This window comes from Apteryx rowi, unplaced genomic scaffold (genome assembly GCF_003343035.1).
Source record: "Apteryx rowi isolate R43461 unplaced genomic scaffold, aptRow1 scaffold_84, whole genome shotgun sequence".
NCBI lineage: Eukaryota > Metazoa > Chordata > Aves > Apterygiformes > Apterygidae > Apteryx > Apteryx rowi.
The window spans coordinates 2724902-2737935 of record NW_020451138.1 but is presented as its reverse complement, the minus strand read 5'-3'; the positions used below and the strand labels follow the sequence as shown (position 1 = coordinate 2737935).

The following is a 13034-nucleotide window of genomic DNA, read 5'->3' as shown; positions in this document are numbered from 1 at the left end:
CTAGGCAAACAGTATGATTGAGATATGGATGAGTATGGGAACGTGATGAGTAACTTGAACTGTTCTCATCTTGGCAAGTTCCATCTCAGACTGTTACCTTTACATCCTGGCTCTTTGTTTTAATCTGGAGATAAGTCTGGCTGGGTGAGCTGAACACGTCATAAACACCTATGTCGGTCTTACTATTGAGGAACTCTGCCTGCAAGATAATGTAAAACAAAGCTCTTAACCAAACAGTAAAATCTGAGATGTTCACATATATGTTACTGTTTGAAGGAAGCATGGTACTGTAACCTTAATGGCAGTACAGAAACACTTTACTGCTCTGAGTATCTGTTTCTTTCCCCCATCTGCTATCTTGGTGCAATTGTTTAGATGACATTTAGATTTTAAAAGCATTGTGTCACACAAGATCTGTCACCTTGTTTCCTGCTCTGCTTATAACACAAATAGGAAGCAAGGTAAATAATAATAGGTGATTGTATCAGCTGTTGCAGATAGCAGGAACAGTGTATCATTGATCACAGCCACAGCCTGCTCAATCTGGTGTATCATTGTTCCAAAGCAACATATTACAGACAATACCTGAACTCTCAGATTTTTTGTATTAGCCAGAATTGGAAACTCAATATCAATAATTCCATTTTCTGGGACAGTGTAATTCAGGACATGGACTGTCTTATTGCTCTCCTCTGTTGCCTCGTTTTCAAGGTAAGAAAGTGAAGAGTGGTCAAAAAACAGGTCTGACTGTCGTGCAGTGATTGTGACAAGATTCTGTCTCTCTTCAGTTGTCAGCTGGTTGCTATCAGAACATGTCACCTTTAGCTAAAAACAAAAAGAAAATATCCATCAAACAGGATAAAACTAAAATCCACAATGAATAATATGCAACAATGTATTTGCACTTACGACATTATGTCAAGAAAACAAGGGCATCCTCAGATTTCTCACACATCAATATCTTTATTTTTAATCCTTTGAGAGCACTATAAGTAGACAAGTCATCCAAGAATAAAACTTCCCATAATAACTCCATGGAGCAAAAAGAAGAAAAAACAAAGCAGATGGAATAGAAAAGGTGACCTGCCTTTCAGCTCTCCCAGTTACAACTCTTCCGATAAAAATGCTTGTCTCTCAGGCAAAATATGCATATACTACCTACAGCTTGAATATTTAATTTTATCTCTTGTTCTCTCTAGCCCTGACAACCTTACGTTAGCCTAACATTACATCATGTGTAGGATAATGTGTTAGACAAGCAGAGATGATACTGAGTCAGATGTCTTTATAGATTCATCAAAAGGACTGCAAAAGACAAGACTGAAAGCAGGCCCAAAATGGACACAATACATGACTTTTTCACTCCAAAATCTATCAATCAGCACTATAAATTACATCAACCTTTATCCCCACATTCAAGCAGATTCTTCTCCATAGTATAATCATTCTCCTTTTGCATTACACAGTCCAAAAATTCAACTGCTACATTTGTAAATATCGAATAAATACTTCCCTTTTCTTTCTCCATCCAAAGGTCTGTCACCCCATTACCTCTCTTACTCTACCATTATTTTTCTATCCTCTTCCTGTACAGCATATACAGACCTCCAGTTATTAGTAACAGCATAAGCTGTCCTTCGTGCTCCTCTGGGAGCATAACTGACATTCCTTTCTTCCATGTCAGATACAGCATTGCTAAATGCCTCAGCTCCCTGTGGGCTCATCTTTGGAAGACAAGGAAGAAGTAGATCAAAGCCGAAGTCAAACTGAGATGCTGGAAAGAAAAAGGAAAAGGTCCAAAACCAAAGACCCAAACGATCAGGCCAACAGAAAGGTATGGCTTGAGCCAATCTACTCTGAATTGCCTATTCAGTCTATCAATTTGATATTTAGGTCTGATTTCTATGCAGCAAAGACTCTGGTTGTCTTCAAGAACTGTGAAGTCTATTCCCCTTTTCAAATGAACAAAATGTAGTGATGCAATATGAAACCTCTGTTAAATGTAGAAATATTGAATGTAGACCAGGACAGCACAAAGACCATGTAATACTTCTGTGACAGGACTACAGCTGGTACAAGAAAGACAGAATAGAATGCATAAAAGAGACACTTTCAGTTGAGGGCAATGTGGTTTAAGGAATTTTATTCAATTTTGCAACAATGYTTAGTAACATAACTCTAAAGCAGTAGCTAGAAATTGAAAAGATTTCTCTTCCTTGAGAATGTTGACAATCTATATTCAGATATATCCTGCCAAGGCTACAGCATTTCCTGACATTTTATTCTTTTCCAGTGCAAGTGCCGCTAAGTTTAGTATTTCCCAAAATGCATCATGAAAAAGAGATGATTTGAAAACAAATCTGTAAATTACATTTAAAAATCTGAGGCAAATTTTGGTATCTAAGCAAAAGCACAGGAAAAAAAAGTACCATTTGTATACACACAAATTATAATGAAATAAAAGAACTTACAGTAGCTATGAAGTTCAGAGAAGGTTTTATTACTCTAGAGTAGTCCAGAAATTCAATAAAATAGTCACTTTGCTTTGGAAATATGATGATACTTGAATTTTGGGAGATTCCTGTTGGATAATTGAATGTATTTAGATAATATGGTTTTACACATATATTTCTTTAGCAGCAATGTTCTTTACTGCCTATGTTCTTCAGACAATTCTATCATATTTTGCATTGTTTCCATTCCTATTGCTCTCCACCAGTCCAGCTAAGGATCAGTACAGAGGTGGTATACATACTGTCTCCACCCTATGCTAAATAAATCATACCACACAATGCTCTATTCCACACAGACTGTGTCAGAATATCATACATCTGACAAAAGAAAGGAACTTAAGAATCCCAAGTCAGACAGCTTCACCTTAACGGGGTGTCTACAGAAAGTCTGTTTAAATCCAGTTTCTGGGACTGGTAGAAATTTGTACAAATGATTTTTTTTCTAATATGGAAGTTGAAATGTTATATGAACCCACAGAAAGGTTCAGTTTGCAAATCCACCTGTCCAAAAGAGAGTGAAAAAGACAATGAATGACATGTGGTCAGAGAACTCTTCTATTAATGTGGTTTACAAACAAGTAACACAAGTTTATGATCAGACTCAAGTTTGTAAGACTCATATTAATGCTAGTAATTCTTTATGCCTGCTCTTCTCATCAAAAGTGATCAGTCATTGGCTATTAGCCCCCATCTGAACAAACCTCTTGGTTATTTAATAAATCATTTAGCATAGAACTTTATTCAGCTGAATTAACAGCTGGTTAAACTCTTTAATATCTAGATAAGTAACAGTTGAGATAATATATTTGTATACAAAAGGTTAATATTTCCTTCAGCACAAGATACTTTTCCTAGTACTTCTAAGCCTTTCTGCATATTGTAAGAGCCAACTAAGCTCTTACAATATGGCCTGCTCTTCAGATTTCTCAAGGAAGACATCACACAGCAACATACCTGTAAGCGACTCGGTAACTACAGCTATAATTTCTATTGGCTCTGAGTAATCAGTGTCGTGGTGGTGCCATGATTGATCAGCATTCAAGTCTTGCAACATAAGTTTGCTACATGTAACATTCACAGATCCGTTAATCTGCAATGCAGAAAAAAAAGTGTTTATCAAACCACCAAAATCAAGGACACCTTTTTATTTACAACAAGTTATTTCTAGTTAAGTTCTGCAGTTCTCCCCATGTAAATTCTGGAGTGTCAACACCAGAAAATTGTGAATGCTGAACTTTAATTTTTGCTTTTAGCAATCATTCTTATTAAATCCAGTAGACATTCATTACTGTTTAGAAAGTTATCTGCTGTTTTTATATAATTATTCAGTTCTATACTGCCAGAGCTCTGGTGCCTATGTTGCACAGAAAACCAACAGGTTCCTAGGAGCTAACCTCTATCTAACTTCTCAAAGCTCATACTTTCTGTAGCCTAAGTGCTGCTGAAGGCCTGAATCAGCCAAAAGGAAACAACAGACACTGTTTAACAGAAACTGAAGTTTTTTTAAATGTAGCCCACAATTTAAAACCAAAAGACCTGATTTTGCAAAAGGATGCCATAAATCTATCACCACTTTAAGTTTTTAAATCAAAACTGCATGCCTTTTTAAATGTCATGCTCTAGCTCATGCCTAGCCCAATAATTATTAAACAATTACTATTTAATTAGTAGGCAAAACACTTTGGTCTCTACTAAGTTAGTGTTCTACCTGGACAATTTTAATGGTCTCTTCTGGCCTTATAATGTAAGGCTATGCTTATAGTGGTATATACAGAGACAGGGAACATTCCTGGGCTCCGGAACACTATCACCTATACTGTTAGGATTGTTCCTGGAATGTTTTTTTACTTGGGCCAACTAGTACTCTCCAAAACAATTTCCAGGCACAGTTCAATAGATAACAAAGGCCAAGTATCATTCCCAACAGCCAGTTTGAATGCAGCCACTTTGCTCTGGAAAATAAGAGAGTTTAATACTATGCATGCAAGTCCCTCCATATAACAATGCCAGCTGAACTCAGCACTTGAGAACAGTCCCAGGCATATTTAACCTACAAAAGCAGACATAGCCTTAGGCTCTACAACACTATGAGCTGTTAAAAAAAGACTCACCTCCATTGTTTTTGTTATGTTTTTCTTGTTTGCCCAGTAAGAGACAGAAAGGCAAGTGACTGTTACAGTTCCCTTCACTGGCTTTCCATATGTGTACCTGAAACGTCAACCACAGTCAAACAATCCACTACCTCAAGGGCCTGGGTTCCTTAAGATTTTCCAAGGCAAAAGATTCTACTAAAATGTTTTTTCCCTGGTCTCAAACATGACTAGAATACATGTGCACTTTGAAACATGAAGCCTTCAGCAGAGACCAGCTTATTGACACTAAAGACAGCAGCCCCAAAAATGGAGAATATATACAGAAGTAGAAAGTGCTGCCCTTTCCTTAACATGAATTATAGAAATCTATTACTATTATTATGGGCTGCGCAATGTAGGCAAATTAACTAGATTAAACTAAGCTGGAACACAATATTCTTGTGTCAGAATAAGTTATTTTGGTACAATTATTCTGGAATAGCTTTCACTTTCTGAAAAGAGATACAGAAAAAGAACATCAGATATTTCATTTTGTTATTTCACTGTAATTAAGGACATCATATTCACAATAAGAGAAAAAATGTCAGCTGGAAGCAAGTTATTGAATAGAACATCAATGTAGCATAATAATCAATATGCAGCAGAGTTAAAATGGGATGTAAGAAGTGAAAGTGTTATGCTTCTCAAATGCTGCTAATACAAAATGAGAGATCCTGAGAGACTTATCTTCAAATTACTTAACAATCATAGTGCAAAACAAATTATAGTATTCTTATGTGGCAAACAAAACTTGTAACTCTGGTAAACCCGAAAACTCTGACATATTCAGTTCTCAGAATGCCATTAGCAAGCTCCATTCAATCAGTGCAGTAATAAAATAAAAATTTTGCACAAATGTCTCCAGACTGTATGTAAGAGAAACTATTAAATTATCAGATTCAGACCTTTTAGAAGAGACAGAGAAAGGGAAAAAAGAAAATGATTCTAGTCCGACAATATCAATAAATTCAGATGTGATAACTTCAAGTACTTTTAATCAATACAGAATCAGTTGGCAGCCACTTAAATATCAAAGCTGAAAATCTAAGGAAAAGAACTGTCAAATAGCATAGATTCAGGAAGAATTCTGGTAACATTGTCTTGCATCCAGACTGCAGTCTTTCTGAGCAGACCTACTTACAATAATAAGCCACCATTAACCTTGAAATGAAGCTGTCACTGAGTAGCATCCCTATATTTATCTTACCTCAATCTAATAATACACCAGACACGAGAAAGGGAAAGGTTTTATGACCTCTACAGCCTAAAGGCCATGTAAACTCTTTGTGCACAGAGATATTAAGTCTGTAAAAACAGTCACTGGGAATGAAATCACTCCTTATAAAAAATTATGGCATATCAGTAAAACTTTGGCACTGCTGGTATTCAGTCTCAGAGAATTCACTGCCATCCAAGTCTGGATTTATTGGAGCAGATAGGTACACTTTCAAATATCTTATTAGAGCTCAACAGAGGTGCTAAGCATCCTACAGAAGACCAAAACAGCCTAGATAACAATAGAAACCAAATGCACACTGACATATACTAGACTCCAAATGCAAAGCAGAACATGAAGAAAAAATTAGGAAAACAGTACCCTTTTTTAAAAACTGTACAAATCTAGACTGTTTATAGTGTCAGGTCAAATTGCCCATTGGAGGGGACAGGAAGCTTTTTCATGAAAGTCCGAACACATCATTTAACTAGCTTCTAAATCAAACATTTCTGCTTTTCACTTACAAAAGGAGTGTTTAGAAAACTACGTATTTTTACAGAATTAAGTTACCACAAAAAGACCTTTTTTTTCAGGTCATCTTGGATGGATTTTTCAAGTTGCTTTGTTCGGCTCTCATCTTTCCGAAACAAAATTAATTTCCATTTGAGATTAATGCATACTGAGCTTTTTGTCTAGGTATTTGTTCAGCTGAAAAATAAACTTTTATTCATATAGCAGTCTACAGTAAAGTCTCTTCTGATTTTCTCAAGATTTCTCAGGTATAGGGTTTTTGTTAGGCAAAAGCCTATACTTCTTTCTTAAACCCTATTAGGATAGGAAGAATGTGGCTAAATTGGAACAAGAAGCACACGCCTAGAAGCTTCCATAATTTTCCAGTGGTCTAATAAAATATAGTTACTCTACCTACAAACCTTGACCTGATAGACTGGAGAACATTAAAGAGTAAGAAGAAAAAAATGCTTGAAAACATTCAATATAAGCAAAAAAATCATGAAATTCTATGAATAAGGCAACAAAAATAACTTGATCATAGTCTAGAAATACCTCTACCCAAGCAAAAAATTGTAATTAAAAGTCTGAAGATCAAACAATGTTATAACAAGATCCAATAACTAGAAATGGAAGTTAGCTAATTTAGATTAGAAAGCACTTTTTAGCATCCTAATTCCAATTTTTTATTTTGACACTTACTGAGATACAATAATTATCTTAAGAGTGAGGGTGACATTGGTATCAATGATTTACTTACTTTGCAGTGACAACACCAGTTATGTGTTCCTCTCTCAAAGAGTAGTATAATGAAGTTGTTATCATGACATCAAATTTCGGTAAAACTAAAAAAATTATGAAAAATATTAAATTCACACAAGAAAGAATATCTAAATTTTTGTAAGTAATATGGGTAGTTCACTGTGATATGGTGAAGACTAGCAGTTTCCTAAAGAATATAAGGTAAAATATGCTTTTAACCCAACCCAGTGCATATCTAACACTAAGACCTCTTGTTGAAAGGAAATACCAAGCAACACAAGAGCTGCCTGTATAAAAAAGCCTGTATCATTGAAGCATAAAAAGACCATTTCTCCTTTCTCGAGCCAAGCTGGCAAGGGGAGAAGAAAATTTCGGCCTATTCAGCCTTTAYAGAATCATTGGTAAGCTTCAGGATCAGACATTATACAGACATTCTGGAATGAATACATTGCCTGCATGATCCTGGGAAAACAGGGACAATAACTGTATCTCATATGCTTAAGATAAGTATTTTAAAGATTGCATGACACTCAGACACTACAGTAGTAGGTCATTATAACTATCAAAGATAAACAGGATTACTGATAAAATGATGATTTTTTCCCCAGGACAGAGAGTCAGTCTCAGAGAAGAAGAYGAGAAAGCTAAGACTTTCTGGGAGTATTCAAAAGGTTCATGTTAGCCAAGGGAAACTAGTCACTCTAAACTCTAAATTAATGGAAATGACAAATTCTTCAAACATGTATTTCAGATCACCTATGTTAGGCTCTTGCACCTGATTTTCTAGAGGAGCCTTTCTTTCTCCATTGAGACTACAGAAGCAGACCAGGGAGAACAGTTTTGCTTAGCTAGGATGAAACACAAGGAATAACCCCGGTTCAATATCATGTTACACTAGAGTCACTTAGTTATCTTTATTTAAATGAACATGTCAATGAATACAGTACCTGATATTAATGTTTTTGTCACACCTAAAATTCTACCAATTTGGTTACTACTAAATGCACTCAGGCAACACTTACCATATTCCATCACTTTAAATCTCTGATAATGAACTTGACCCTATTGAAAAAAAACATATAAGAAGGTACATAAAATTGTGGTTAGATCAGCAAGTTTAACATATCTTTTAGGCCCAGTTGCATGCATATTCAAGCTAAATTACAATGCTGAAATGATGTGTAAATGTAAATCATGACTCAGCCATTATCATTACAGGTAGCTCCTATGAGAGCCAGTAGTACGCATTTGCACCATGGGAGGACATAGGATCCAGAACCTGATATACAGCAGATTCTAAGTATACATAATGAAGGCCTCAGAGAGTTTCTGCCCACAATCTGCAAAACAATCTGTAGAAGGCTGATTTCTATATAAAAAGCAAATATCCAAGCTAGCTTAAAGCTAACTAGCCTAAGTATTCACAATAATCATGATGAACCATGGCTGAACTACCAGCAATATCTTTGCAAGATCATTTAAAATTAACTCAGGTGTCCCTATACAAAAGTGAAGTCCCTACCTACAGTGCCTTTTGTAGAAGACAAGACCCATTGCAAAACACATATAATCTTAAGTCTCTTCATTTACTCAAAAAAAGGGTAAGATTTTAGTATAATCTACAGTGTACACTAACTTCAGCAGAGATATCCTAAGGTTGTAGCTGCCCGTTTTTTCTATTTGTTAGTTAAAAATCAATGTAAGAATAAGCAACTATACAATATACTAAGCTGGCCATGGTCTCTTTTTCCTATTTTCTTATTTTTCTAATTTTTTCATTCACTTTCTAATTCTCTTCAAGAGAATATCTAATATCATATTTGCATATTCTGGCATATTTTTGAGATGTGGCACATTAGGATAACAACAGCACATTGTTGAGAAATTAATTTTAAAGTTTCTTCACTCTCTTACCATTTAAAATTCAGCAGGTATTTTTGTTCTTAGGTACAATGACAGTTGACCCAAGTAGTCATACTACTCACCCACATAACCTTTGCTTTTTGTTCTCTTATTCTATTGTTCTTCTTTGCTAAAGTGAGAGTAATTCTGACCAAATACGTAAGGCATTTGTCTGAGGACATATAACCCTTGACGGTTCAATGATCTTCTACCACATCAGGCCAAAAGCTCCCATCAGTAGGGCAATGGCATGAGGTGATTCACCAGTAGCGCCTGGAACTGGAGCTCTGAATTCGAGCTGACCCACTTGACCTACACTGCAATTGTATTTGGAACAATTTTGAACAACGATCAAATAATCTTTCATAAAGATTTGTTAATCACTAATAGCTCAGATTGCTCCTCACTTAATCATATCCGACACATTAACATATTCTTTTGTGATAAACAATGTATCAGCTAAACAAATAAAGGCTAAAACATAGTTGCTGGCATAATACATCTTGTACCCTGGATCTTGCTGATCATTTAATATTCCCAGTGCCAATAAACAGATGATGTTGTTGAAGGAAAGTTAAATTACTATATGTGAATAGAATTACTTCTAATTAGTCCTATCTGGGGAAAAAGAATTTCAGGATGTTAATTATGAAATTTTCATGCCAGCATCCATCCAAAAATGTAAAGTAATATAAGGATGTGGTATAAATTTTTAAGGTTTGGCTTTAAAATAATAAAAAATAGCATTTTCTGATAAAACTGTATTGCCTTGTCCAAAATCTCATGAGTCAGTCTGAAACAGTTTGGTGCCTAGCTCAGATGCAGCCAACTTGAATGGAATCCCCAGCCCTCCCATTTGGTGAATTTGAGGAAGAAAAGTAGGCCTAGACTGGATGGAGCAATGGTCCAGGCAATCGTGGGAGTTTATGTGCTGAGACTGGATGTTCCAATACAAAGAGCACTTCCCTGCTGTGCAGGACTTCAGGCCACAGAGGAGAGGCAGTCARAAAGAATCTCAAATCTCAGGCAGGACAGGAACAGAAAGAGAACGAAAGGGATCATTCCCCATTACTTACTAGCTCCAAGGGGAAAATCTGAGCTCAAGTGGGCTGGAAGAATGGTTTAAGAAACCAAAGGAGTCTACAATTCCCAAGGACAGGAAGGGAGCAGCTAATTTTGAAAGCCTATTTTGACTCTTTGCTTAAGACTCTTCTGGGAAATAGGGGAAAGATCAAGATGGACAACAATCTGTCACTGGGAGCTGTCTATTTAAAAGGTTAATATCACTGGCTGCTGTTCAACTGCATGATGAGGTTATGCTGATGTGGAGCTCAAAAATCTGATTTTCCTGTGATTATACCAAAGAACAACGCCACCCCTACAAGTTATCAAACATGCTGGGGTTCCTCAGTGAACAGGGTTTGAAGTACGGGGCAAAAAAGACTGAACATGGTATACCAAAGAGTACCAGGCAGTGTGTGAGAAAACTGCTTTACGTTCATAGGGTCTGAAACTACATAGTCCTCCAAGGACCTCCTCTGAGAATCACCTTGCAGAAGTTAATGACAATACAGTTATTTGGATATTGTAAAAGATAATCCATACTAGTTTGAAATATATCACTTTATAAGTAGGAGTTAGTCCTTCTCTGAAAGAGGTAAATGAATTCTGTAGTCTCACTTATCAGCAGACTTTATCCCATCAAGATTTGGGAGTGAGTGTGGCAAGAGAGGTTTAGAGTATGAACTGAGAATTCCTGTGGGAGAAACTTTTGGACCTGGATTCAAGATGGAAACTAATTGTTACTGATCTCTCTTACCTGACTTTGCTAAATAAGATCATAAAATGAAGTTTCTTATACATGCATGTCTATACTTTCCTAGCAGAAGATTTCTATCAAAGTAAAAATCAGATTGCCTCAATTATCAGCTAACAATTTCATGATTAACTCACAGGTCACCAAAATAGCTACCATATTTATATTCCCAGGTTTGAAAATATACATGCATATTCTGCTGTTTTCACAACATTAGTGCAGATCATAGTCCTTACAATGCAAAATGCTACACTACTGACATGCAGTTCACAATCAGATTCTTAGGAAAATGACATGTGGGGAATTGATCTCCTGTCTGGTTCTTTACATTTCCTACTTCCAACACTAAATATATATACATATATGTATAAATATATATACATATGTGTGTGTATATATATGTATGTATGTACGTATGTATGTATGTCACCCTTGCTGCTAGGCTCATGAGCAGAGCATTACCCCAGGAGGTAGGATGAAAAAGCATCTCCCGTGAAAATGAGTTTTTCTTTCACACTAGCATAGAAGTCAAAAAAGCTAATTAAAAGTTAAGAGAACTGTAAGCAGTAGAAAAAAAGAGATTAAAGTGACATTAGAGCTCTTAACTCCAACCTCTCTAAAAAGACAGCTTTTATGACAGAAGCAAAGTCATGGATTCACAGTACAGGGAAAGGAAAAGACCCCACTAGGTCATCTAAATGATCTGCTGCCAAGCCAGATTTCTCACTAATGCACACTTTTCAGCCAAACTGGTTTGAAATAGGCCAGGTAATAGCACTTCAACCACTTCACATCATTTTACTTCTTCAGGACAAGGCTGTCTCTCTAGCAAATATTGTTCAAATATTTTGGAATGTAAGTTGTTAAACCAGTTTCCAGGAGTGGTGGCTTTTGAGACAAGTGGTTAGTTAAAAGCACAATCCAAGAGAGATGACTTTTTTGGCCTCATACAGGAAAGCAGCACAACGCCTATTCCATTTGTTTCCAATGCTGCTTTATTCTATTATATTTTATTCTTCCATGCCTTCTTCTGCTTCTTAAACATATTCATCCTTCCAGACTACTGTCACTTTTCTCTAAATCAGCATTTCTTAAACCACAAAATGTCTATCACATTCTGTGCATGTTGCCCAGAGTAAATCCATCAATTAAAAAAATCATGCCAAAAAGAGATCCATATAAATACTCTGAGATCATGAGGATGATAGAGTCTTTCTTCATTTGAGTCTTAGATGCTGTAGACCCTGACATATAAGAAACACTAACAACTGAGGCCCAGACTTTGCTTTCCTGTGATGAACTTGTTCCATTTGAAGTTATTTGGATTTAGGTAACAAGCAAGGTAAAGCAATTTTTCGCAAAATTTTTACTTCCTCTTGGCAATCGAAAGTCTCTGAAAATAATGTGGCATTTCTTTTTTTTTGTTTGTTTGTTTGTTCTTATTTTTTTATTTGTTTTTGACATGTGAGTCACCAGCTACATCAGGAAAGCCTACGGGTGTGTTCTTACTGACTTTGCCCTGAAAAACTGAAATGCTGGCACACGCTTTTTTTTTTTTCCTCCCATGATTATACTGCCATCTCATGGTCAATGTTAGAAATTTTTGCTTTGCAGCTGACTAAATAGATTTTTATCTAAACAGAATAAAAATAATAGAAACATCTCATGATCACTTGATTTTCGTGCTTTATTGTCATATGCATTAAATAACCTCCAAAATAAAATTCTGCATGAATTCCCAAACTTCTGTTCAAATCTATCAGCATGGTCTCCAAAAACTAAGTAGAGTCCTACTAATGTCATCAGCATTCACACTATCAGCTCCTGGTTAAATATCAGTGTTCATTTAAAAACTACTGAATACACAGAAAATCATAGAAATTTTATTTATAGACTGATTTTGAAAGAGGGTGACACTTTTTAAAGTAATGATATAACCTCAAAATCATTCGATCAAATGTGAAATCTGTAGTTGATCCAACAGTAAAACATCACAGCTCACTGCAAATGCAATAAAATATATATAAAACCTCAGAAGTTAAAAAATTAGAAGTGTAAAGGATATAATCAATCCGAGTTGATTTTAAAAGTTGTTTTATAACTGAAGCTTTTAAAAAATATTTTAGAGAACTTTCATTCCAGCTGAAACTTCATTATTCTCCAATATTTCATCATAATTTTCC

At 35.7% G+C, this 13034-nt stretch overlaps 1 protein-coding gene across 1 annotated transcript in view; it reads right to left on the bottom strand.

Annotated features, from left to right (window-relative positions):
* The window catches only part of CD109 (CD109 molecule), an 88031-nt gene that overhangs the window by 43664 nt on the left and 31333 nt on the right, over positions 1-13034 (bottom strand). Inside the window, exons 5-11 of the mRNA XM_026089998.1 lie at positions 8156-8195; positions 7132-7216; positions 4625-4721; positions 3468-3603; positions 2472-2581; positions 586-825; positions 98-199 (exon numbers count right to left, since the gene is read on the bottom strand). Coding sequence (XP_025945783.1) covers positions 98-199; positions 586-825; positions 2472-2581; positions 3468-3603; positions 4625-4721; positions 7132-7216; positions 8156-8195 — 810 coding nt within the window. The remainder of the gene's footprint in view (positions 1-97; positions 200-585; positions 826-2471; positions 2582-3467; positions 3604-4624; positions 4722-7131; positions 7217-8155; positions 8196-13034) is intronic.